Below are 26319 nucleotides of genomic sequence, written 5' to 3' on the forward strand. Positions count from 1 at the left end.
CGTTACCGCCAATCTGCTGAAGGCCTGGGAGAACCAACGGCCGGATAATCTCATTCAGATAGCGGATTCCATTCAGATTGCCATCCACCACATAGAGGGGGGTCCTGTGGTGGATAGAGATGCCGCCCCACACCATGACGCTGCCACCACCGAACCGGTGACGTTGTCTAACGTTAACGTCAGCGAAGCGCTCCCCAGGACGTCTGTAGACACGAACCCGACCGTCGTTGAACTGGAGACTAAACCTAGACTCATCAGTGAACATCACTCGACCCCACTGAACACGTTGCCACCGCAGATGAAGCATGCACCAGTGACGTCTGGCCGTTCTGTGACGTGGTAGGAGTGGTGGTCGAACAGTCTGGCGACGGCAGCGTAGATTATTGGCTCTCAGACGATTGCGTATGGTTTGATCAGACACTCGAGTTCCAGTCGCAGTCCGCAGATTGTCACGTAATTGGCGTGCAGTGGTTGTGCGTTGACGTAGAGCCATATTGGTGATGTAGCGGTCCTCTCTATTTGTAGTGCTTCGGGGTCTTCCCGAACGTGGACGATTTCGAACAGAATTCGTTGCTTGGTACCGTTGCAACAGTCGGCCAACGACACTCTGACTGACACCAAGTCTCAGAGCAACATTTCTTTGCGTATTGCCATCCTGAAGCCAAGCAATAGCCCTTCCTCGATCTTCGATAGTCAGTTGAAGTCGTACCATTGTCGAATTTGGAGTGTGCACCGTACATGAACGCAAGCTCCAATTATACGGAAATTCAGCATTGGGAACATGGAATACACGTGCAAAGCGTGCAAATGAAGCGCTTTGTGAAAAAGCAAGTTATGGGCACTTAGCAGACCTTTCGCTTTCACCCTAATTTACGTGCAAATGTAAGCATGTTTTCGCCATTAGAACTAGTCGACAGTGTCAATGACAGTGGATTTTAATTCATTTATGGGTTGCTTAGACCCACTTTCGTCAAAATGGAACAATACCATGCGTGACATTATGGTCTAGCTAATATAATTGACATTCAGAAAATAATGTCGAAAATATCGTCTGACCCTTAAATTCTTTTGAGTAGTATATATAACTACATGTATTCTGGTGCTTGAGGTGCTTGCATCGCAGGATCGAACCACCTCGGTGCACCCATTCTGCTGATTTGTTCTTTCTCTCATTCCAACCAGTGCACCACAACTGGACAAAGGTCATGGTATGTGCTTTCTCTTGTTGCAATAAGTAAACTGTAGCGGGTTTTCTCATGTTCCAACCAGTGCACCACAACTGGACAAAGGTCATGGTATGTGCTTTCCCTTGTTGCAATAAGTAAACTGTAGCGGGTTTTCTCTGATGAGAATTACCAAATGTTTGACATCCAATAGTCGATGATTAATTAATCAATATGCTACAGTGATATCGTTAAACAAAAACAAAAAAAGTATTCTGGTGGAAATGGGTACAGCAACAAATAAGCTCAAAATAGTATACAAGAGTTAGGGTGTGTTTAAAAGAATTCAGCCACTGAGTCACTCAATAACAACTGAAAGTTGGGTGGTGAGATTTCAATAGCGCTCAGTATAGTACATCTAACAATGGAGGGATACATAAGTGTGTATGTGGTTGAGGGGGGAGGAGGGAGGGGGAAGGGGAGGTGGAAGGGGAAGGTAAAAGTAATTCCGGCACTAAGTCACTAAATAACTCAATAACAACTGAAAGTTGGGTGGTGAGACTTCAATAGTGCTCAGTATAGTACATCCAACAATGGAGGGATATCTGTGTGTGGGGGAGGGTGAGGGTGAGGCACTAAGTAACATCTTTACATAATGTCAGCCACACAAACACAACAGGAACTGTGCGGTCTAATGCTGAGTGACACTTCATTAGGTACGGCTTTGTCACCAAGCCCCACTCCTTAAGACTCCTCAAAGACGAGGTTAATGCTGTTATGACATCATTTAAATCAGCCCAGAGCTGAATTAAACCCGAGACCTGTCCCTAAATGAGACGTCAATCTGGAGTACAGGTCCTCGGTGACTCAATCAGTACAGAAAGGTGATTACAACACTAGTAAAAACAGTTTGATATGTAACCATGGCACTGATGGCATTTGCTATAATAGCAATATGAATTGTTGCAAGTTAGGGCCATACCAATGGCAATTTTTTTTGCAACTGGAAAAAAATTACTGCTGTCAAGTTGAAGGAATATAGTTTTTGTTCTTGTATTTGTTGCAAAAGTTACTAGTTTTAAAACTGCTGCAGTGCCCCACAACTGGTATGTCAATGGCTATGGTATATACGCTGCCCTATCTGTGGTAAACGGAATATAAAAGATCCCTTGCTGCTAATGCAAAGACTTGAGAAAAATGTGGATATAATAATAATGTTTATATTTACGCTACTGAAAATCAAGAATTCTCAATACAAGTATATTTGGATTTCTATGAATAATAAAATGGAAAGCTAAAAATTGCTTGTGAAGTTGATTATCAGAATTTATTTTTTTGAATTTTGAACAACATTTGCTGCCTACCTCCTATACCTTTTGAGTCTTCAAGTGAAAGACCCTAGTTTTTAAACACTATCACCAGGGCTTCTAGATTATGGTAGCGCACTCCCGTGGCTAGTGATATTCAGTGTTGGGCTAGTAAATACCTACTATTACCATGCCCGACGGCTAGTGAAAAAAAAGTTGTCAAATGAAGCATTTAAGTCTGTTTTGTAAATATGAATATCTTGTCCCCACTCCTACCTCCCGAATCTTAGTGTTTAGATTATTGAATTCCATATATCCGAAGTGTTTTAATACCACAAATGCATTTTTCATATTTTAAAAAATGCACGTACCACTGAGAAGTAATGGTTATGGAGAATGGATATCTATATAGTCTGTCTCATCATTCTATAAAAACTATTTTTGCAAATAATTTCAGTTTGGTTTGACGTAAGAAGAAAACTAAAAGTGATTAGGAAATATAAAAAGAATTACTATTTTTGTGTGCAATTTACAAATCAATCGGCTCAGAAATAAATAATGTGTAGTAAATTTCATAGTAGGACAAAAGGCAATCACTGTGGGACAGACTACAGAATCAATTTTTTGAGGATATTTCTACATTTCAACAATGCAGACTCTTTTTTAATTCTACTGTAACTTTATACAGATGTGTCACAAATAAGTAGATTAACCAAACGTAGTGTCCATTTTCAGAGGATGACTTTAGAGGCAGGATGTAGCCCAGTGGTACAGCACTCGCTCGATGTGTGGTTGGTCTGGGATCGATCCACGTCGGTGGGCCCATTGCGCTATATCTCACTCCAGCCAGTGTACCACGACTGGTACATCAAAGGTTATGGTATGTACTACCCTGTCTGTGGGATGATGCATGTAAAAGATCCCTTGCTGCTAATCAAAAAGATTTTTTTTTTTTCTGTGACTTGAAACGATCACTCTACCACTGGACTACGTCCTGCCCTTCTGTTAATAATAATGGACAATGTCGCAATTACCACCTGAACAACACACAAAACAAACAGCTGGGGACAAACAACTGTTGTCGTTAAAAATGCCTTTCATTTTCTCTCCTTTTAACATCTGTATTTCTCTCACCCAAATTGTCGTCTTAAGAGAAGTCATTTCTTCACACCAACAATGAAATGAATTTCAAATAACCGCAATCACATTATAATGATTTTAACAAAAAACTGAGAGTAAAGTATTAAAAAAAGTCAAGACGTTTTACCTTTGTTGATTGAGCATGATGTTATTACACCTGTGGGTCTGTCGGAGAATGTGCAGAAAGGTGGGAGAGCTTGAGACCAGTTCGTGCCAGGGAAAATGTAAATTTGTTCTTTCTTTTGTTAACAGTCCTTACAGACATTGGCAATGAACAAATATTTCGGTGGCAAGTCTTGATCAATAGGTCTGCTTGATCATTAGGCACAACTATCAATATATATATTTATTTGTTAAAGAATTGAATTACATGCAAAAAAAATAAAACAAGGTAAAGGGAAAACATCTGAATTAAAAATCACTCAGTAAATGTTAGGTTGTTTTTAAATTCGAATTAACAGAAAGCAAGATTTAATTGTTTTATTTTTTAATTGCTAACAGTTTCTTTTTAATATATATACATGTACTCAACAAGATTATAATTAAGAGTGGAACATTTTATTTAATATTGCATCGCAATTCACTACACAAGTTTCAGAAATCACTACACTATTTTAAAACATTAAACAGTACCCGGTAGTTGCTTATCAATTTTCAACCGACTAGAAATATTGCTAATCAAGATTTTGAAAACAAAATGTTCCCTGTTATGGGCAAGTAGATATTTTTTAAATTTTTCTTCATATATATATATACTAGTATATAGTCGAACAACGTTAGAAATTATCTGATTTCTAACATATAATAATGATTAATTAGTTGATGTGCTTTAGTAGTGTCATTAAGCAAAACAAACTAACATATACTAATTATAACACTAGCAAAAACTTAACCAAAAGCTATTGGCCCTTAATTTTAATGAATGAATGAATAAATGAATGTTTAACGACATCCCAGCATGAAAACTATATCAGTTATTTTATAAAGTACATATATTTTTTTTAGTTGCTGTACAATATAACTGTTATTGCACACAGACTAAAACTAAAATAACTTGACTCCGTGCAAATAGGGGTGGGACGTAGCTCAGTGGTCTGATGGGCAGTCGGTCTGGGATCAATCCCTGTTGGTTGGCCAATGGGCCTATTTTTCCTTCCAGCCAGTGCACCATGACTGGTCTATCAAAGCCTGTAGAATGTGCTATCCTGTCTGTGGGATGGTGCATATAAAACATCTCTTGCTACTAACGGGTTTCCTTTGTCAGAATTACCAAATGTTTGACATCCAACAACCGAATGATTACTAAATTAATGTGCTCCATGGTATCGTTATTAAACAAAATAAACATGAACTTTTTTTTTTTTACAATATAACTGTTACTGCACACAGCATTCTGAGACTAAATTAACTTGACTCTGTCCATATGTTTCTTCTCTTTTCTTTTAAAAGTCTGTGTACTAGTCTAAGACATTCGACACTGAGGAAGACTGGCTGCCAAACAGTCTGGCCGACTTGATGCCGGTTTCGTACAGCCAGAGATGAGGTGCTACTGGTCAGACTGAGACAGATAAGCCTGGTTAATGAAACCAATAGACTGGAGGTGGAATGCGCAAACATGGCAGCAAGTATGTCCGAGGTGTAAGATAAAACTTTAAAACTGGGTAAAAATATACATTTTAAAAGGGATGGGAAAAGTACTAGCCTTGATAGTGTAGTGGTAAAGTCATCAGACTAAAGGCTGGTAGGTACTGGGTTCGTAGTCCGGTACCGATACCGGCTCCCATCCACCAGAGCGACTTTAATGACTCACTGGGTAGGCGTACGCCTACTACACTGACTTTTCTCTCACTAACAACTAATCACTAACCCAATGTCCTAGACAGACAATCCAGATAGCTGAGGGGTATGCCCAGGACAGTGTGCTTGAACCATAATGGATATAAGCATGAAAATAAGTATTTAATTATTTTTTTGTTTAAAAAGGATAGGAAAAGGAACAGAAAGAAAGCAGGAATTCTAGAATTTTTATAAAATCCACTAGCCATGGGATTGGTGATTTTAAAAATCTACTAGACATGATTAAAAATTTACTAACCCTACTTTACTTTACTAATTTTACTAATTAATAATAATAATTGGATATGTGACCTAAAGAGGGAGATAAAAGTTTTAAAAACACTAACAGTGGGTGGTGGTGGTGGCGGAGGGGCAGGATATTCATATTTACAAAACAGACTTAACTGCAGCATTTGACAAATTTGTTTTCACTAGCCATCGGGCATGGCAATAATAGTTATTTACTAGCCCAACACTGAAAATCACTAGCCATGGGAGTGGGGCTACCATAATCTAGAAGCCCTGGAAAGAAATCTTTATTTAACAACACGCACACATACATGATACATTTTTAATTATAGTTATATGGTGTCCAACATATACAGCTTATGAGAGAAAGGAAACTGCCAGTCCATTTTGCCAGTAACATATATTTTAGGATGGGTATAGGAATAATACAACTCGCGTGAGTGGGCGGTTCAATCAAACAGATGGACAAATAGTTTTAAGGTGAGTGAGAAGTTTGTTTTGTTTAACAACACCATGTTAGCGCAAAATCGTTCATACATAGGTGTGAAAAGTGATTCTGTGGTGCAGGCACGTCAAAACTGTTTTGTTTAACACCACCACTAGAGCACATTGATTTACTAATCATTGGCTATTGGATGTCAAACATTATATTGACATATAGTCTTAGAGAGGAAACTACATGTTTTCCCCCATTAGTAGCAAAGAATATATTATATGCGCCATCCCACAGACAGGATACCACAAACCATGGCCTTTCATATACCAGTTGTTGTGCATTGGCTAGAATGACAAACAGCCCAATGGGTCCACCAATCAATCCTAAAACAGTGAGTGCTTTACCACTGGACTATGTCGGATGATTGGATGAATGGACAGAATGGATGGAAGGACAGATGGATGGGTAAGTAGGTAGTTGGGTGGGTAGACGGACAGAGAGGAATGAATTAGTAAATCATTTTACCTAATGGTTTGAAAGATATGAAATTACATTCTCATTACCTTTTAATAAACCTGACAAAAATATGCCATTATACATTTTAGAACAATTAATATAGTGCCATAAATTAAACACTTTAGAAACCTTCCATAAAGCAAATTTACCACCACTATTCTATTTATGTGGGAGAACTACACACGCATGTGGTAATAAAAACAAGCCATTTGGAAAGTAGTTTCTTGTGTCTGGTTTATCTACTTCCTGTGAAAATGGCCAGGTGCTGCTAGTTCTGACCCAATCATTCACCTCTTCCTGATAGCAGGACATTTTGTTCCAAGTGATTTAGTAAAGTCATTTATAGGTGGCTACATTTAACCACACACTGTCTGGCTACACGCAAATGCATGGAGCTGAAGAAAGTGCTGGGCTGCCACAGTTCAGTGATCATTGTGTGGGCATCAAGTCTGGGGGTGGGATGTACAACAGAATGAATGAACATCGTGCTTATAAAGGAAAGGATTATTAGTTTAATGACACCTCAGCACATTTTAAAGTAAAGCTAGTTCAGACGTTGACATAATGTTTTTAGGACAGTGATTAATTGCTCCACTAACTTAGAGAAGAGAGAGAAGAGATAAAAAAAAGAGAGAAGAGAGAGAGAGAGAGAGAAGAGAGAGAGAGAGAGAGAGAGAGAGAGAGAGAGAGAGAGAGAGAGAGAGAGAGAGAGAGAGAGAGAGAGAGAGAGAGAGAGAGAGAGAGAGAGACAGACAGACAGACAGACAGACAGAAAAGAGAAACAAAGAGAGATAGAGAGACAGAAAAGAGAAACAGAGAGAGAGAGAGAGAGAGAGAGAGAGAGAGAGAGAGAGAGAAGAAAAAAAGACAGAAAAGAGAGCGAAAGACAGAGACAGAAAGAAAGAAAGAAAGCGAAAGAGGGAGAGAGAGAGAGAGGTAGAGGGAGAGAGACAGAGACAGACAGGAAGAGAAAGAGAGCAAGAGAAAAAAGAGAGTGAGAGTCAGAGTCAGAGACAGGGAGACAGAAAGAAACACACCAGCTGTTGCCACATAGGCAGCTCCTACCGATAAATCTGCCTCTTATATTCCTTTCTTTAGTGCACACCACGGCCTTTGATATACTGTCATTGAAGACTGGTTGCGTTTTGGGCGGAAGTCGCAACAGAATTAATGTACCTTGTACATGCAAATGGAAGTTTGAGAGAAAGGAATAAAGGTGGACATTTATTTGGGTATTGTGTAAGAAGGAAAAATCTGTTTTAGCATAAAACTTCATCTAGCTTAAATAATCTATGCCATTCACATTTTTCATATCATTATTGTTTTGTCATCTCTGATGTCAGTACATTTTGCTGATACTTTACTTAACATGGAACTTAAAAAAAAAACGGTTTTAAAATTTATTTTGTTGGTGAATCTTCAAATACCAGAAAATACAGAATACATGCCTTACTTGCTCTCCCTACAAAAACCCCCAATAAAAGCTGATGTATGAAAAAATAAAATTAAAGCTCTATTTTGCTGTTACGTTTTTGAAAACCAAAAGGTTCATCTCATCATCAGATGCCCCTCTTTAGGATATCGTCTTCAGACATCAAAGCATTTGTGGGTAAACATGCACTTGTCTGAACTGTTCAAGACCATAAATCATCTGTATTACATATACAACCTGTTTTAATCACACTAAACACTAAATTAATACAGACAAAAAAAGAGCTTTCTAAAGATTGCTAAAAAACCCAACCCCAAAACAACGTTACTAAAACATGATGAAGTTATTCTCCTGCAAGCTAGAAAATACATTTATTTAGCACAGTTCTTGTGGTAATCATAAAATGAGCATAAACTTGTAGGAACAGCTTCCTGAAACAATGAAAGAGTGGAATGGGATCATATAGATGAAAAGGAAACCAATTACTGTTTTGGCATCTGCTGGTTAGAAAGTAGCATCTGCTAGATGGGAAAACTGTATTCACTGGTTAGAAAGTATGATCTGGAAAACTGTACATCTACTGGTAAAAATGTAGTATTTGCTGGGTGGAAAAAAAAAAATCTGCTAGTTGAAATTTTATCTACCGTTTAAAAAGTTGTATCTGTTGGTCAGAAAATAGAACATGCTGGTTAGAAAGTAGGATCTGTTGGACAAAATTATAATATCTGCTCATTGGTATATTCTGCTTATTAGAAAGTAGTATAAGCTTGTCAGAAAGTAGTATATTTATCTGTTCTTTATAAAGTAGAATCTACTGGACGGAAAATACTATCTGCTGATCGCACAGGAGTCTGCTCATTAGAAAGTAGTATATTTATCTGCTCTTTTAAATAGAATCTACTGGATGGAAAATACTATCTGGTTATCAAACAGGAGAGTCTGCTCGTTAGAATGTAGTACATGTATGTTTGTTATAAAGTAGAATTTACTGGATGGCAAATACCATCTGCTAATCAGAAAGGAAATTCTGCTGGTTAGAAAGTAGCATTTGCTTGTTAGAAAGTAAAATCTGTTGAATGAAAAATGGTATCTCCTGGTTAGAATGTAGATTGTGTTGTATGGAAAATACTATCTGCTTATCAGAAAGGAGATTTTGCTGGTTAGAAAGTAGCATCTGCTTGTTAATATTAGAAAGAAAAAATCTGGTGCATGAAAAATGGTATCTGCTAGTTAAAACGTAGATTGTGTTGTATGGAAAATGCTATCTGGTGATCAGACAGGGGAATGTTAATTAGGTTGCACCTATGAAGACTGCAGCAGTTTAACCCTGAAATAACCCTCTATTTTTATCATATTACCATGATGAACTAACAGTCCAGGCATGGCGGAAGCATGTTAATAACAGGGAGTGTGGTAGGTGGAGCTGACCTTCTGTCAATCACTGGGAGAAGGGAAGGGGCAAATGTACCATAGAATTGTTTAACATCAAGTCAGCTAAAATATATGTATTTTTAAATGCTATAATTAAGATTTAAAAAAAAAACAACCCATAAACATACAAAAAAGTAACTTACATCTGAATAAAAACAAAAAAAATTAAAAATATATTTTCTGTTTGAGTCAAAACATGCATGTGACTTCCTTTACGGATGCCATATAACCGTAAATAAAGTGTGTTTAGTGAGTCGTTAAATAAAACATTTTCTTTCCTTTACTTTACATGTATGTGTATCAATCACAATTTCCCCTTGAAAACAAACTACTACACAAAACAGATCTTCCAGAAATTACTGGGGGTTTTGTTAAAAATTCAATAAACTTGTACTTTCTTTTAGTTTACATACACAAGCATGTGTCACTCAACATGTGCCTCAGAAATAATCCAACCATTCAAAACATAATCTTCCACACACACACACACAAAAGATTTGGGTTTTTTTTTTTTAATCTACGAAACTCAATAAACTCAATTAACACAATAACACTCAATAGCAGGACCCTGTATAAACTTTTCCTTTACTTATATCAATCACAATTTTGCCCAATAACAATATTTTAAAAAATCTTCAAAAAAAAAATATTATTATTTATTTTGCTCAAAACTCGATACACTCACTTCCATAACACTAATATTCACATCATCATCCAGTAACAAGCACATTCCTTCACTTATACCAATCACAATTTGGCCCAATAATAATATAAAAAATATCTTCCAAAACTAAAAATTATTAATTGTTTTATGCAAAAGTGACACACTTACCTCCATAACACTCATAATGACATCTCGTCCAATAGCAAGACCCTGAACAAACGTTCTTGCAGCAATAAATGCTCTTTTAATTTGAATGGACAACTTATTGGGGACGTCTCCGAATGGCTTCAGATCGGCCATACGTTCCGTAACACAGCTCATGTACTCATCGTCGAAATCGTACTGCCGGTTCAGCAGCTCGAACATCTTCTGTAACAGTCTACTGAAGAAATTATCCATCACGTCCATTAGATTTTTATCCTTGCCTTTGTAATATCCTCGTAAATCGTCGAATAAATCGGAGAATATTTGAGCATTCTGCTGGTAAAGAAGTCCGTACGTCTTCACAAACATCTCGTGCAAGTCCTGCCGAGCTTTGTCGAGCAGTTCTGTAAAAAATTCTGAAAATAAAAGAAGAGATTTTTTTTATTAATGTAGAAAGTTAAAAAAGCAATGTTCGACAAATACACTAGCTCTCAGTCCCATGTAGTGGATTTACATAGTCTTGGCTAGGGGCGGGATGTAGCCCAGTGGTAAAGCATTTGCTTGGTGCGCGGTCGGTGGACCCATTGGGCTATTTCTCAATCCAGCCAGTGCTCCACAACTGGTGTAACAAAGGCCGTGGTATGTACTATTCAGTCTGTGGCTATTAGAAGTTGTCAACTGTATTACTATACTACACAGGGCACTAGCCAAAGCTTCTATTAGGGCTAGTGACTTGCTCAAAACATTTATCAAACACTGAAAAAGATTGTTTTATTTAATGACACCTACAGAAGGAAGGAAATGTTTTATTTAACGATGCACTCAACACATTTTATTTATGGTTATATGGTGTTGGACATATAGTTAAAGACCAAACAGATATTGAAAGAGAAAACTCCCTGTCGTCACTTCATGGGCTACTCTTTTCGATTAGCAGAAAGGGATCTTTTATATGCACCATCCCACAGACAGGATAACACATTCCACGGCCTTTGATATACCAGTCGTGGTGCACTGGCTGGAGCGATATTCATCATCGGATACTGGATGTCAAACACTTTGTAATTCTAACATATTTATTAATGTAGAAAATAAGTCAACATACACGCTACAAATGATACAGCTTCATTTAGGATTTCATTTACAATAAATGATGGGTGATGCAAACAAAAGAAAAAGAAGAAAAAAGAAATGTGTTACCTAAATTTATAATTGTATAACCCCAAATGGTGTATGTAAATTTTTAGTGGGTTTTGTTTTAATGGCACCATTAGAACACATTGATTGATTAATCATCAGCTCTCTTGACGTGCGGTCGGTCTGGGATCGATCCCTGTCTGTAGGCCCATTGGACTATTTCTTGTTCCAGCCAGTGCACCACAACTGATATATAAAAGGCCATGGTATGTGCTATCCTGTCTGTGAGATGGTGCATATAAAAGATCCCTTGCTACTAATGGAAAAAATGTAGTAGGTTTCCTCTCTATGACCATATGTTTGACATCCACTAGCCGATGATTAATTTTAAAAAATCAATGTGCTCTAGTGGTGTCGTTAAACAAAACAAACTTTCTTTCTTTACCAGCAATATGTCCTGGTTATGGATTAATGGTCGACGTGTCAGCTGTATTGTGGTGGAAATTACCATAAAGCCTGGTTCTGATAAGCCGATACGTTCCTATCTATCTAATCATGACAACCACGCTATTCCCACAGCACCAAACAATGGCCGTATCGAACCCTCTCCGCTGCCAATAAGCAGTTCCCATATGTAGTTCCATCTGCCACGTATTAATATGTCAATGAAATTGAGCATTACCACAGTAACTATTTATTATGTTTTATTACATGGGCATTAAATGTCAATTTAACATTACACGAGTCCAATAAAAAGCAGGAAAGGAGTAAATCTTCCAGTAATATTCAATCGCAGGCACAGGTACATTTCTAATACAGCCTCATTTGTCTTTTTAGCTGTATCTGTGATCTGACAAACACATTTGTTTTTAAAAAAAAGGCTGTGGTATGTGGTATGTTTTTTGTGGGAAAAGGGGGAGAGAAAAAATGAATCACAGAAGTCTGTACTTTTAACCAAAATTGTTCACGGAAACCCTGCTAAGCTGACAATCATTAATCAAATGCATTCCCCTCCCTAGACTAAGAGGCACTACACTACAGTAACAATTATGAGATAACTACATATTCATGTTGCATGTCTACAAGTATTTTCCACCCCCAGCTAAAAAGCACTACAGTAAAGATTGTAGGACATTTACATAGGACATGGATTAACAATTAATTTTCCACACATAAAACCATCAATAATGTCAGGTACATGTACATTTATAAGTGTCTCTCTAATTCTGCCGACGTGTAGCAGCGACAAAATAAGTTGCTTGTGTGCATTTTATTTACCTTGGTAATCTGTTACAACCAATTTTAAACTGTTTTCCTTCTCCTGATGTATAAGCCTAATTACATTCAAGACAGAGGCATCAATTGTATGCTAAAGAAAAATATATGTGGAATGTAATTTTTATCGTTTGATAGCAGATAGTATGAGAGGGTCAGTGGAAATATTAACAAGAAACCTGCCATACAACACAAGGAGAATCTATTATGCTGTTTGTTGGAGACGGGGGTGGGGGGGGGTGGGGGTGGGGGGGAATCTCGACCAAAGATAGAAGGAAGGAATTTTTTATTTAACGACACATTTAACACCTTTTATTCATGGTTATATGACATCGGAAATATGGTTATATGGCATCGGAGATATGGTTATATGACATCGGAGATATGGTTATATGGCATCGGAGATATGGTTATATGGCATCGGAGATATGGTTATATGACATCGGAGATATGGTTATATGACATCGGAGATATGGTTATATGACATCGGAGATATGGTTATATGACATCGGAGATATGGTTATATGACATCGGAGATATGGTTATATGGCATCGGAAATATGGTTATATGACATCGGAGATATGGTTATATGACATCGGAGATATGGTTATATGGCATCGGAAATATGGTTATATGACATCGGAGATATGGTTATATGACATCGGAGATATGGTTAGCAGGGCTTCTAGAAGTTGTACAAAATCCATTAGCCATGGGATCAGTGATTTTAGAAATTTACTAGCCACGATTAAAAATTCACTAGCGCTACTTTACTTTAAATTAATAAAAGTTTACTAAATAATAGTAATAATCAGATATGTCACATAAAGAGGGAGATTGAGCTTAAAAACACTAACATTGGAGGTGGGGTTGGGACAGGATGATGATGATAACTAGTTTAACGTGCCCATATACCACTAGGGTTTCGAACACGCCCATCCCGAGTCCGACAAGATCGGTGGCCTGACTCGGGATGGAAGGGGGAAGGGGGGGGGGGGGGGGGGGTGGGTGAAAATGGGCAGAATTTTTAAAATAGCAATTAGTAAAGAAGTTTCAGATTAAATAAAAGAAATAAAAAGGTTACAAGCCAAAAATAAAAAATAATTGACTGCTCGGCCGAATATTTATATAATTTGGAGCATTTTAGAAGGACAGTCCAAAATTAAATAAGAGAAAGAAGAGAGGATCGGACTATTTAATAATATAAAAAAAAAAAAGTAATTTCGACATAAAATTTTGAACGCAGATCTAAAAGTTTAAAGTCCGATCGATATGTCCATGCGAGTGGCCTCGTTAAGGCCGTTTGGGTGCACAGCTTAAAGGGACGAGATGGGTTGCATCCCGTCAAGAAAACCCCTAGATTGACAGTCGATAGACGTTGAAGGTGTAGTGCTGTGCTGAAATGCAGATCTTGAGAAGCCGGATCCGTCTGAACGAGAGAGAGTATCAGACTAGGGTATAGTCCAGTCGTCATGGGTTGGTATAGTGGTGCGGACGGGCCCGACTTCGGAGGATACGAAATGGTATCACTATAAAGCAAGGTAAAGTCTAAAAAAAGAGTAGTAGGGGCCGACCCCGCTTCCTATTTCTTCTTAGAGTGGGGCAGTCAATCTTCCAGTGCTGCTAGGACAGGCTCGGACATGTAGAGACTAAACGCGAACAACCGTGGCATTCTGCAGAATGGCCGTCATACGAGTCACGGAAAAAACAAATTGGGACAGGATATTCATATTTACAAAATAGACTTACTGGTACCTGCAACATTTGACAAAACAAAATTCACTAGCCGTTGGGCATGGCAATAGTTGTTATTTACTAGCCCAACATTGAATATCACTAGCCCTGTGGTTATGGACCACACAGATAATGAGAGAGGAAACCCGCTGCCAGCATGGTATGGGCTGCTTTTTTCTATCTGCAGCAAGGGATCTTTTACATGCAGCATCCAACAGACAGGATAGTGCATACCATGCATATGTTACACCAGATGTGGAGTACTGGTTGAAATGAAAAATGGTCCACTGTGCTCACCGACAGGGATCGATCCTAGACCAACCATACATCAGGCAAGCGCTTTACCATTGGGCTTGGGGTACATACCGCCTCAAAATATGCAACTTTTTGTCTAAAACCAGCCTTGGTGAGTTGCAATAAACCACTCAAAACTGACAGGGGACATACTCAGCAAAGGTTGCTCGAAATTACCAATATATACTGATGGAAAGAAATAAGGGAACACATCAAATTGTAGACCAAATTTAATTCACTACTAGCGGAGTAATGTCTGTATTTCATACCAAGTTGTAATTCCCAACTAGCATAGTAATGTCTGTATTTCATACCAAGTTGTAATTCCCAACTAGCGTAGTAACGTCTGTATTTCATACCAAGTTGTAATGTGGGATTGAATGTCTGTAGTGTTGAATGTGCTGCCTATACATTGTATGTTCCCAGTCAACTTCTGACAATATCAATTGATTTTTGATGCAGTCATTATTTCTTGTTGTTGTCTGTGTGATCCTTTATTTATTTCCATCAGTATACTTTTTGATAAGGCCATACTAAAAGAAATCCTACATTTTGTTTTGGTCCTCTAACATACATGTACATGATGGTCAATTAGAAGTTAAAACACATTCCTTTCCTTTACTCAAATAAGAGCTCCAACACGAACCAGAATCCAGTTCTAAGAAAGCTTTCTTTTCCATGAGAAATACAAGCCATATATTTACACAAGTTTTGCTTGAACCTTTTATAACAGGTTAAGTTTGTAGTAAACATCCACTTGACATCAAAGTGTTGCGGCGCCCACCATATAACACCCTTCCACCTTACCTGATACCATATATATTAAACTCAATCAGCTATGAGTAGGTAAGAGCAGATTCAAGATTTTTCTAGGGACACGAGACTAGGGCCTCCACAAGTCCAAAATATTGGGACTCAAGTACTCGAGGGTCAAGCTCGACCCGGACCCGAGTACCTGACACTTACACAAGATGATAATAAGACAAAGGAATATAATGTAAAATAGCATTATGCATCTTAATTCCAGCACTGAACATGAATGCCAAATCATGCCATTGTACTGCATTTAGAAACCAGACGGACAGGGGGACAGATTAAAAAGAGAAACACAAATAATAATAAATTATTGTGTAACTTGTATCGCTGATTAGATACTGCTGAAATAGTTGCTCTACATTGTCTCACTTGAACGGGTACTCGAGTGCTGTGAATGGACTCGAGTCTTTGCTAGACTCGACCCGTAGCCGAGAACTCAAGTACTCGTGGAGACCCTACACGAGGCAACATAAGGGAAAAGGACGTCTACAGTATTCCAAAATACACCAACTCATCTTTGTTATAGCCCAAACTGGATTTTACCGGACAGTATTTACATACATACTAAGGAATTTACATTGGAAAACAAGCATTCTGCTACAGCAATATGGGTACCCTACCAGGACCAACATATATTCGTATCTCCTAAATTCAAGGGCCATAACTGTGTTAAAAAATCAAACTTGATCTGTAACAGTACATGATGAAGCTATACACAAATCTCAAACTCAATATCTTTAGACATTGTGAAAAAGATGTGGGATGGATGAACAGACAGACATACAGACATACATACATACAGACGGAAAAACAGACAGACAGACACCAACACACACAGACATACATACAGACATACAGACAGACAGACAGACAGACACACAACCTATAGTTCCCACCAGTAGTACCAGTAGGGAACAAATAAAGTTTACTGTACTACATACACGAACATTAGAACAACCAAAAAACCATTGAATATACCGACACTGATGGAACAACCAGCTGACTGAGGTGCATGGGTCACAGGAACAAATCTCGAGTGTGGAAACACTAGGGTTTTTTCCCCCTACTCTACAAATGGTATATCAATGGCTATGGTATATGCTGTCATGTCTGTGATGAAGTGCATATAAAATATCCCTTGCTACTAATGAAAAAATGTAGCAGATTTTGTGTTACAATTACTGAATGTTTAACACCCAATAGCCAATGGTTAATTAACGAACAACGTTAAGTGCTCTAGTGGTATCATTAAACAAAACAAACTGTTAACTTTAATGTGTGAGAATGACCAAATGTCTGACATCCAGTAGTCAATGATTAATTGATAAATGTGCTCTAGTGGTGTCATTACATGTAAATGTTACACAGGTCCATAACAGCTATTAAAATTAACAAGAAATATTCTACAGTGCTGAAAAACAGAGCATGTCTCTTTAAGAGAATAAACAGCAATTGAGAACCTTTCCCAGTTGCGTGGTGGGCGTTGTTGAAAGGTCTGACCCCAATTTGATGAGACACTGCTTAAACATTATAAGTCATGTGATTCGATACGGCAATACAGTGCTGGGCAGGGAGGGGAAATTATTTAAATACCTCTCACAATGGGCTTTAACATTGTTATTTCCAGGTCAACAATAGCAGGCTGACCTTTAATTTGAAAAGATCACACACATATTTATGGTATGTAGGACTAACATGAGAATATTATTAAACTACCACGCAATGTGGAACATGAGGCAAATGCTTTGTGGTTCATTTCTAATTTGCTGCAGGGTCATTTTATATAAAGCAGGGTTCGAAACAGCGGCCTGCGAAAAGGGAAAGGAAGTCCATTTTTGTATACCTAGTAGGTGAAATAGAAATTCATCTGTTAAAAGCACACAAAAAACCACCATTGTTTGAAAGAACGATGGATGTACAATTATATCTGCTATTTAGTTTGTATATTTTAATTCCATAATGCTCTGAAATACATCTCAATGGTCCTTATTTTCCATACACAATCCCAAACCACAGGGCTTCTAGATTATGGTAGCCCCACTCCCATGGCTAGTGATATTCAATATTCGGCTAGTAACTACTATTGCCATGCCTGATGGCTAGTGAAAAAAAAGAAGTGAAATGTTGCAGTTAAGTCAATTTTGTAAATACAAATATCCTGCCCCCACCCCCCAATGTTAGTGTTTTTAAGCTCTATCTCCTTCTTTAGGTGACATATCTGATTATTACTATTAATTAGTAAAATTGTATAACTTAAAGTAGGGCTAGTGAATTTTTAATGGTGGCTAGTAAATGTTTTAAATCACTGGTCCCATGGCTAGAAGATTTTATAAAAATTCTAGAAACCCTGCTTGCCAAATCCTCCCTTTACCTCATACTGTCTTATTTCCAACAGGACATATTTTGTTTCTTAGCACTACATATTTCTTTTGACCTGCTATTTAAAAAAAAAAAAAGAACAGCAGGCTATATTGTACTTCTTATTTCAAGGCCTGTAAGGATAAAATAATTTTAAAATGTCTTAAGGTTGTAGTGACTAAAAGCTATATAAATAAATGTACAGCAATGGGACTAGGAATAATGACTAAATTATCCTTAATTAAATCATTATTTCAGTTTTAAAATATTTGCAATAAACAGTGTATTCTGGGCAAGACATAAAGAAGACCCGTATATAAAATGGCCCTGTGATATATACAGAATACTACATGGGTGATCAGTTGATAAAACATTTATTACATGTCCATGTGAATGTTTAACATTAAAACAATGGGTCCATCAGCAGTTATCCAATGCACCTCAGGCGAGCACTTTACCACTAAATTGCATTCCCAAACCATATTTTGGTAGATGGTTGCAAATTGTTTTTATTTTGGTCTTGATGGGTACTGATAATAATGCCTCCCCCTTCAACTCCCACCTAGAATAGCCCTAACGAGAAACCTGACTTTATGATTAAAGACAGCTTTGTGCTGCCACAAACAGCACTATGATGAACAGACTACAAGAAAACATCTTTCTGCAAACAATCAACGAACTACAAACTGTAGACAAATGGGAAAAACATGTCTCTACTATCTGGACTCCCCCCCCCCCCCCCCCCCCCACAACAATGTTAATTCAGGTATGGAAAGTAACATGTGCACACACATACGCACGTGCACACACACACATAGATTTTAGTTGTTAGTAATACATAATACTTTGTTAGTTTTGTTTAACGACACCACTAGAATACATTGATTTACTAATCATCGTCTATTGGATGCCAAACATTTGGTACTTTTGACATATTGTCCTAGAGAGCAAATTGGCTACATTTTTCCATCAGCATCAAGGGATCTTTTATACACACTTTGCCAAAGATATGACAGCACATACCACAGCCTTTAATATACCCGTCATGGCACACTGATTAGAAAGATGCAGCTGACCTATTACAGGAATAAAATAAAATAATAATTACAGTTCCACCCTCCCTTCTTCCTTTCCCACCATGTGACCAAATATGGAACAGTCCTTGGTAGATTCACCCAGACAAAACCATCGAGGCTAGTAATCTTACGAATTCACCACAATTCTGGTGATCACCATTCAACAGCAGAAGGTCATTTGTTAAAACTTCTTTTGTACCCACACTACTGCACGAACAAAGCTCTTGGTCTGAACATGAAAACCAGCACATCAACAGCTAACAAGGGCCACCGAATTAGACTTCATTCATGGCCAGCAGTCTGTACTTACGTGATATATATTTAACTCTGCAGGACGCCAGATTAGTCAGGTTCTAAGAGAATTTCTTACAGAAGAGTCATTAGATCTGACAATGGGCATCCCCGCGATGGGGAGAATTTCGATAATGAAATGGGCAGAGGTAGATGACCTGCGTTGCAAGAATCGGGACGGTGAAATTGGTGGCGCTGTTGCAGCATTCAGATTTCATGGGACACTAAACAAGCCAAAAAAAGAGAAGAAGAAAAAAAAAAAAAAAAAAAAAAAAAAAAAAGAAAAGAAAAGAAAAAGAAAAAAAAGAAGAAAAAAAAGAAGCCACCTACAAATATAATTCTGTTACACTTAAAACCATTCACTCAAATTTTATTTTATTCTAAAAGAAAACTTTATCCACCAAGAATATGTTAATCATTTCAGAATAAAAGCTCAAAACAATCTTTTTAACAGCTGAAAACTCTTAGCCACATACCAGTATTTAAATAAAGGCCATTTTTCAGCTTTTCAAACCAAATGTAGTCTATTTTGTGAAAACTGTTTTAAGTTTTCTGCATAATATTTTTTTTTTTTTTTTTACAAATTTGACAAAATGCTGAATAATAAATCATGCAAAAAGCTGAATTGTCAATAAGACAAAAATCTGAATAATAAATCATGCAAAAAGCTGAATTGTCGATAAGACAAAAATGCTGAATAATAAATCATGCAAAAAAACTGACTTGTCGATAAGACAAAAATCTGAATAATAAATCATGCAAAAAGCTGAATTGTCGATAAGACAAAAATCTGAATAATAAATCATGCAAAAATCTGAATAATAAATCATGCAAAAAGCTGAATTGTCGATAAGACAAAAATCTGAATAATAAATCATGCAAAAATCTGACTAATCAATTAGACATTGAGTAGAAACACTGGATTCATCATCCACCCACAGTTCACTCTCAATAACGTCAGCCATGTAAATAATGAAACCTTTTCAGCTCATTAGAAAGTTATTTTAGTCAAAGAGGTTCAAAGACTATCAGAAACAGAGCATACAAAGTTACAAAAGCTCTACAATTCAATGAAATTTATTTTAATCTAAAACAATTCCCCAGAGGTTATCGGTATAAAATAGTGCATTCTATGTATGAAAAAAACATAGAAGAAGAAGAAAAAAGATTATACTCTAACAAAGTGGTTGAGAGACTATAGGAAATATGAAGCATATAAATGTTTTTAAAACCTCTACAATTGAATGAACTTTATTTTAATCTAAAACAATTCCCCAGAGGTTATCGGTATAAAATAGTGCATTCTATGTATGAAAAAAACATAGAAGAAGAAGAAAAAAGATTATACTCTAACAAAGTGGTTGAGAGACTATAGGAAATATGAAGCATATAAATGTTTTTCAAAACCTCTACAATTGAATGAACTTTATTTTAATCTAAAACAATTCCCCAGAGGTTATCGGTATAAAATAGTGCATTCTATGTATGAAAAAAACATAGAAGAAGAAGAAAAAAGATTATACTCTAACAAAGTGGTTGAGAGACTATAGGAAATATGAAGCATATAAATGTTTTTAAAACCTCTACAATTGAATGAAATTTATTTTAATTTAAAACAATTCCCCAGAGGTTATCGGTATAAAATAGTGCATTCTATGTATAAAAAAAATAGAAGAAGAAGAAAAAAGATTATACTCTAACAAAGTGGTTGAGAGACTATAGGAAATATGAAGCATATAAATGTTTTTAAAATCTCTACAATTGAATGAAAATTATTTTACTAAAAAACAATTGTTTATAAAATTTATTGGAAATGAACGTTTTAATCAGTTTCGTGGGGTTTGATAACAGTAAATCTGTGGTCCATTGATTAGAACATTGAGCATTTCCAAAATATTTAAACATTTTGATTGACATAATGATAGTAGTTTTTAAAGTAAAATATATGACTTACATAAATTCAGAATTTTCATTTTTAATCCTTAGCATATGCTATTACAGTATATATAAAAAAACACAAAAAAAAACCCCATCTCGAGTAAACTTAGTGGCTCAATGATGAATACTAGTATAAGAAATCTATATATGAACCTGTCATTTTGCTGCCAGGCAAAAAGCCATTAAACAAACAACAGCAAACTGGCCGCAGACAAAACAAACATTAATTAATGAGAAAGAAACTATGTGCCCTTATGGGGGTCTTTAGCCTTCCTTAAAACACCCAGGGCAGCCAACTAAAGACAAAGGGGGGAAGCTGAGGATGAGGATAATATCAGCCTTTGTGTGGGACTGTCCCAAACTTGCCTCGGGGACCCAAGGGAACACTCCCCGCTCCACCACACAAATACAATATGGCTGCCACAAACCATAACGGCCGCCTACGCTGGAGCTCCAGTTTTTACCACAGTAGCCATGGTCCTGGCAGCCGTGGTAATTGTGCCTGCCCTACCCTTTGTGGGTGCAGTCGAAGACGGATAGAAAATGTAAGAAATAGTATCCCCTGTCTGGAGAAGAGGAAAGGAATTTTAATGGAATCCTGCTAACAACAGATCAAGTGTCAATGTTAAGTGTGCTTAGAAAACAAGCATATTAAAATTCAAAAGATGGAGAGGGAAAAAAAAGACTTTGTATCTTGTTGGCCTGCCTTCTGCCTGTCCTCAAGACACACACACAAGAATAAGAAAATAATTAGAGGTTGTTGGAGATCGTTGGAGATCACAGACTATATTGTACCTCTCAGAGGACATGTTGGATTAATGAATTTACTAGATGAGTCTCAACACCAAAACACAGTGCAATACATGTTCAATGGACTAGCCAATATGACACCTATATTCGGCATACGACATGTAACAAAGAAATGAAATATATAACACAAGTGGTTAATAAAAGCTTTCATAACCAGGTTTTTTTGTTGCTCTTTTTTCTTTTGATGTGATAAAATATATACTGTACTTTTTTGTGATGCAATGATGATGATGATGTTGTTGACGATGATATTGACGATGACAATGATGATGATGATGATGACACATAGTTTATATGTACAACAATTCTAAAAAAATATTCATGCTAATACAAAATGTATGTGACTATCAATGAAAAAAACATTCTAAAGCGCAAAATAAAAAAAATTGATTATTAAAAAACAATTTTGTTAATGATAAAATTAATAATAACAATTCTACCTGTCTTAGTAAAATTTGGGTTACTAATTAGTGATTACAATTACAAATATATTTGACATTTTTCAAAACATTCATAGGCCTTGTAACTTTTGAAACAGAAAGTAAAAATATTGTTTTGTAAAATGGACTAAAATGACATTAAGCAGGAATTCCTATTTGAATTTTTGGCTGTGTTTTTCCAAAACTCGTAACACATTCACGTATGGTTAAAATACATTACCCTGGACTCAAAATAACAACTATTAACTTCTTTAATGATCATACAAAAAAAGTAACATATATATCCCAAAGGTTCACACACATCTGTCTTTGACTAAAATATTAGCAAATAGCACAATGGGCCCACCAACATGGATCGATCGCAGACGGACCACACATCAAGCGAATGCTTTACCAATGGGCTACGTCCCACCACACAAATATTAGTCATGCAATAGACTGGAATATTTTATGCCCAGCACATATTGCTTACATGAGGGAAAAAGAAGTTTGTTTTGTATAATGTCACCACTAGAGCACATTGATTTATTAATCATCGGCTGTTGGATGTCAAACATTTGGTAATTTTCCACATGTATTTTTACAGGAAACATGCTACATTTTCCCATTAGAAACAAGGGATGTTTTATATGCACTTTCCATAGAGTCTGTTTGTTTTAACGACACCACAAGAGCACACTGATTTATTAATCATCGGCTATTGGATGTCAAACATATGGTCATTTTGACACAGTCATACAGAGGAAACCCACTACATTTTCCCAGTAGTAGCAAGGGAAATTTTATATTCACCATACCAGACAGGACAGCACATACCATGGCCTTTGATATACCAATTGTGATGCACTGGCTGGAACGAGAAAAAGCCCAATGGGTCCACAGAGGGGGATCAATCCTAGACCGATCGCGCATCAGGTGTGCGCTTTACCACTTGGCTACGTCCCACCCCTTTCCTACAGACAGGACAGCACATATCACGGTCTTTGATATACTATTAGTGGAATATTGGTTGAAATGAGAAAGAACACAATCAGAGCATGGGTCCACAGAGGTGATTTGATCAACAGGTGAGCACTCTACTGACTAAGCTAGATCCCACCTGGTTACATCGATGCCATTCCAAGCAGTTTAGACAGTCTACTGCACAGCTTCCAGAAATTTTACCAAATCCACTAGCCATGGGATAAGTGATTTAAAACATTTACTAGCCCTGATTAAAAATTCACTAGCCCTAATTTACTTAATACAATTTTACTAATAGTAATAATCGAATATGTTACCTAAAGAGATTAAAAACTTCCAAGATTAAGGGGCAGGGGGTGGGGCAGCTTATTCATATTATTTACAAAATAAACTTAAATGCAGCATTTGACAACTTTTTTTCACTAGCCGTCGGGCAAGGCAATAGTAGTTCTTTACTAGCCCAACACTGAATATCACTAGCCATGGGATTGGGGCTACCATAATTTAGAAGGCCTGTCAGGCAAGGCAATAGTAGTTCTTTACTAGCCCAACACTGAATATCACTAGCCATGGGATTGGGGCTACCATAATTTAGAAGGCCTGTCAGGCAAGGCAATAGTAGTTCTTTACTAGCCCAACATTGAATATCACTAGCCATGGGAGTGGGGCTAATTTAGAAGGCCTGCTACTGAAATACCTTCAGAACAAAAAGGACCAGGCCAAGTCTAGCCACCGATATAAAATTCACCGAACACATGCTCCTTCCTTTCCACATGATTTTCAACTCCAGCTTTTACATTTACCTGCTTAACTGACATTTTTGTCAAGTTGAGAAGTTCCATGTTCTTATTGGGGCTCTTGGCAGATGAATGGAGGCTCCTCTGATAACCATCCGTCTTAATTGGTTTAACAACCTGGAAAAACGGCTGTTGTTGGTTTTATCTTCAATAGGAGGAGCAGTTTTAAGAGTGGTATGTCATCTGTATTGTGGAGATTCATTGGTTCTGTCTGTCTGTCTGTCTGTCTATCTGAGGTGCCTAACTGAACTTACAAACTGTTCGTTATTGCGTTCACTAACCAAAAATTCATTTGTTTTTAAAAAAAACCTTTTTAATCACACATTGTTTAGTATTAATAGGTGTCAAATAAATGATAAAAATTTGTTTATGAGGTAAAATGAGGTGGGATTTTTTTATTCATTGCTGGAGCATAGTCAATGACACAGGAAGGTGTCAAAAAGTGGGGCGCACACACACATATAAATAAATAATATATATGAACCATCTCTGCTACTACTGGATCAAGAAAAGTGTGTGTGTGTGGGGGACATGCCCGCCAGTAATAGTTATTTATTATTCATAACTACTGGAGAGCAAGAGTGAGAGAGAGAAAGATGAATAGAGGAGACAGAAGGAAAATGATTGTCAAAGAGAGATGGAGGGAGGAGAGAGGGAGAAACAAAGAGAGTTAGTCATCGGCTGTTGGATGTCAAACATTTGGTAACTCTGACTAACAGTCATCAGAGGAAACCCGCTACCTTTTTCCATTAGCAGCAAAGGATCTTTTATATGCACCATCCCACAGACAGGATAGTACATACCACAGCCTTTGATATACCAGTCATGGTGCACTGGCTGAAATAGCTGAATGGGCTCACCGACGGGGATCGATCCCAAACAACCATGCATCAAGCGAGTGCTTTACCACTTGGCTATGACCCACCCCAAAAACAGAGAGAGAGAGAGAGAGAGAGAGAGAGAGAGAGAGAGAGAGAGAGAGAGAGAGAGAGAGAGAGAGAGAGAGAGAGAGAGAGAGAGAGAGAGAGAGAGAGAGAGTTAGAGTTAGAGTTAGAGTTAGAGTTAGAGTTAGAGTTAGAGAGAGATACAGAGACATACAGAGACATACAGAGACATACAGAGACAGAAACCAAGGAACAGAAAGGGGCAACCAGGGGCCTAATTCACTAAACTGTCTTAACTTTGCTATCTCGCAGTGCAATGCTAAAAATCTTGCAAAGACGATACTCTGTTGTCTAGCACTCCACAAGGCTCAATGGGTAGGTGTAAACCACTTGCACCGACCAGTGATCAATAACTGGTTCAACAAAGGCCATGGTTTGTGCTATCCTGGCTGTGGGAAGCGCAAATAAAAGATCCCGTGCTGCTAGAAAGAGTAGCTCATGTAGTGGCGACAGTGGGTTTCCTCTCAAAATCTGTGTGGTCCTGAACCATATGTCTGATGCCATATAACCATAAATAAAATGTGTTGAGTGCGTCATTAAATATAACATTTCTTTCTTTTCTGTTGTCTAGCAAAGCCTAAGAGACCTGTAGTCATATGCAGAAATATTGTCATTATGAATGGTTATACAAAATGGATGAGAAAGAGATTGCCATGTGCCTATTTTTGGCTTACCCGTAGGTTTACGTCTGCCATTCTCCAAGTATGAATGAATACATCAACTGTTAAACTGTTTTTTTCCTTCTATATATGCCCATGTTTAAGAGTGACACAGACATTCTGTGAATGGTTATGTCAAGCACAGAGTCATATTTTCTGTCTACAATCCAATGTATACATGTGACCCCTAGGTTCAGTGCCGACATGCTCCTTGCGTGTTATACATCCTGTGGGTTGCCGTGCCATCAATCTTCACGCAGGTGTGTACATTCCAGGTAAGATGGAAGACAAGTTTGGTCCAGTTTAAACAGTGAGACGTCCGACCGCTGACAGCTCAGGTCTGTTATGGTGGTGTTCACAGAGGCCATGGACATTCATCAGGTGGGGAAGGGTGGGTGGGTGGGTGGGTTTGGGTGTAAGTGTGTACATTCCAGGTAAGATGAAAGATAGGTTTGGTCCAGTTTAAAT

General features: G+C 37.4%; 1 protein-coding gene across 1 annotated transcript in view; it reads right to left on the reverse strand.

Annotated features, from left to right (window-relative positions):
- Positions 1-26319, reverse strand: part of LOC121369271 (glypican-6-like) — a 141226-nt gene that overhangs the window by 64787 nt on the left and 50120 nt on the right. The window contains exon 3 of the mRNA XM_041494237.1: positions 10343-10734. Coding sequence (XP_041350171.1) covers positions 10343-10734 — 392 coding nt within the window. The remainder of the gene's footprint in view (positions 1-10342; positions 10735-26319) is intronic.

The sequence above is a fragment of the Gigantopelta aegis genome, chromosome 1 (assembly GCF_016097555.1).
Source record: "Gigantopelta aegis isolate Gae_Host chromosome 1, Gae_host_genome, whole genome shotgun sequence".
NCBI lineage: Eukaryota > Metazoa > Mollusca > Gastropoda > Neomphalida > Peltospiridae > Gigantopelta > Gigantopelta aegis.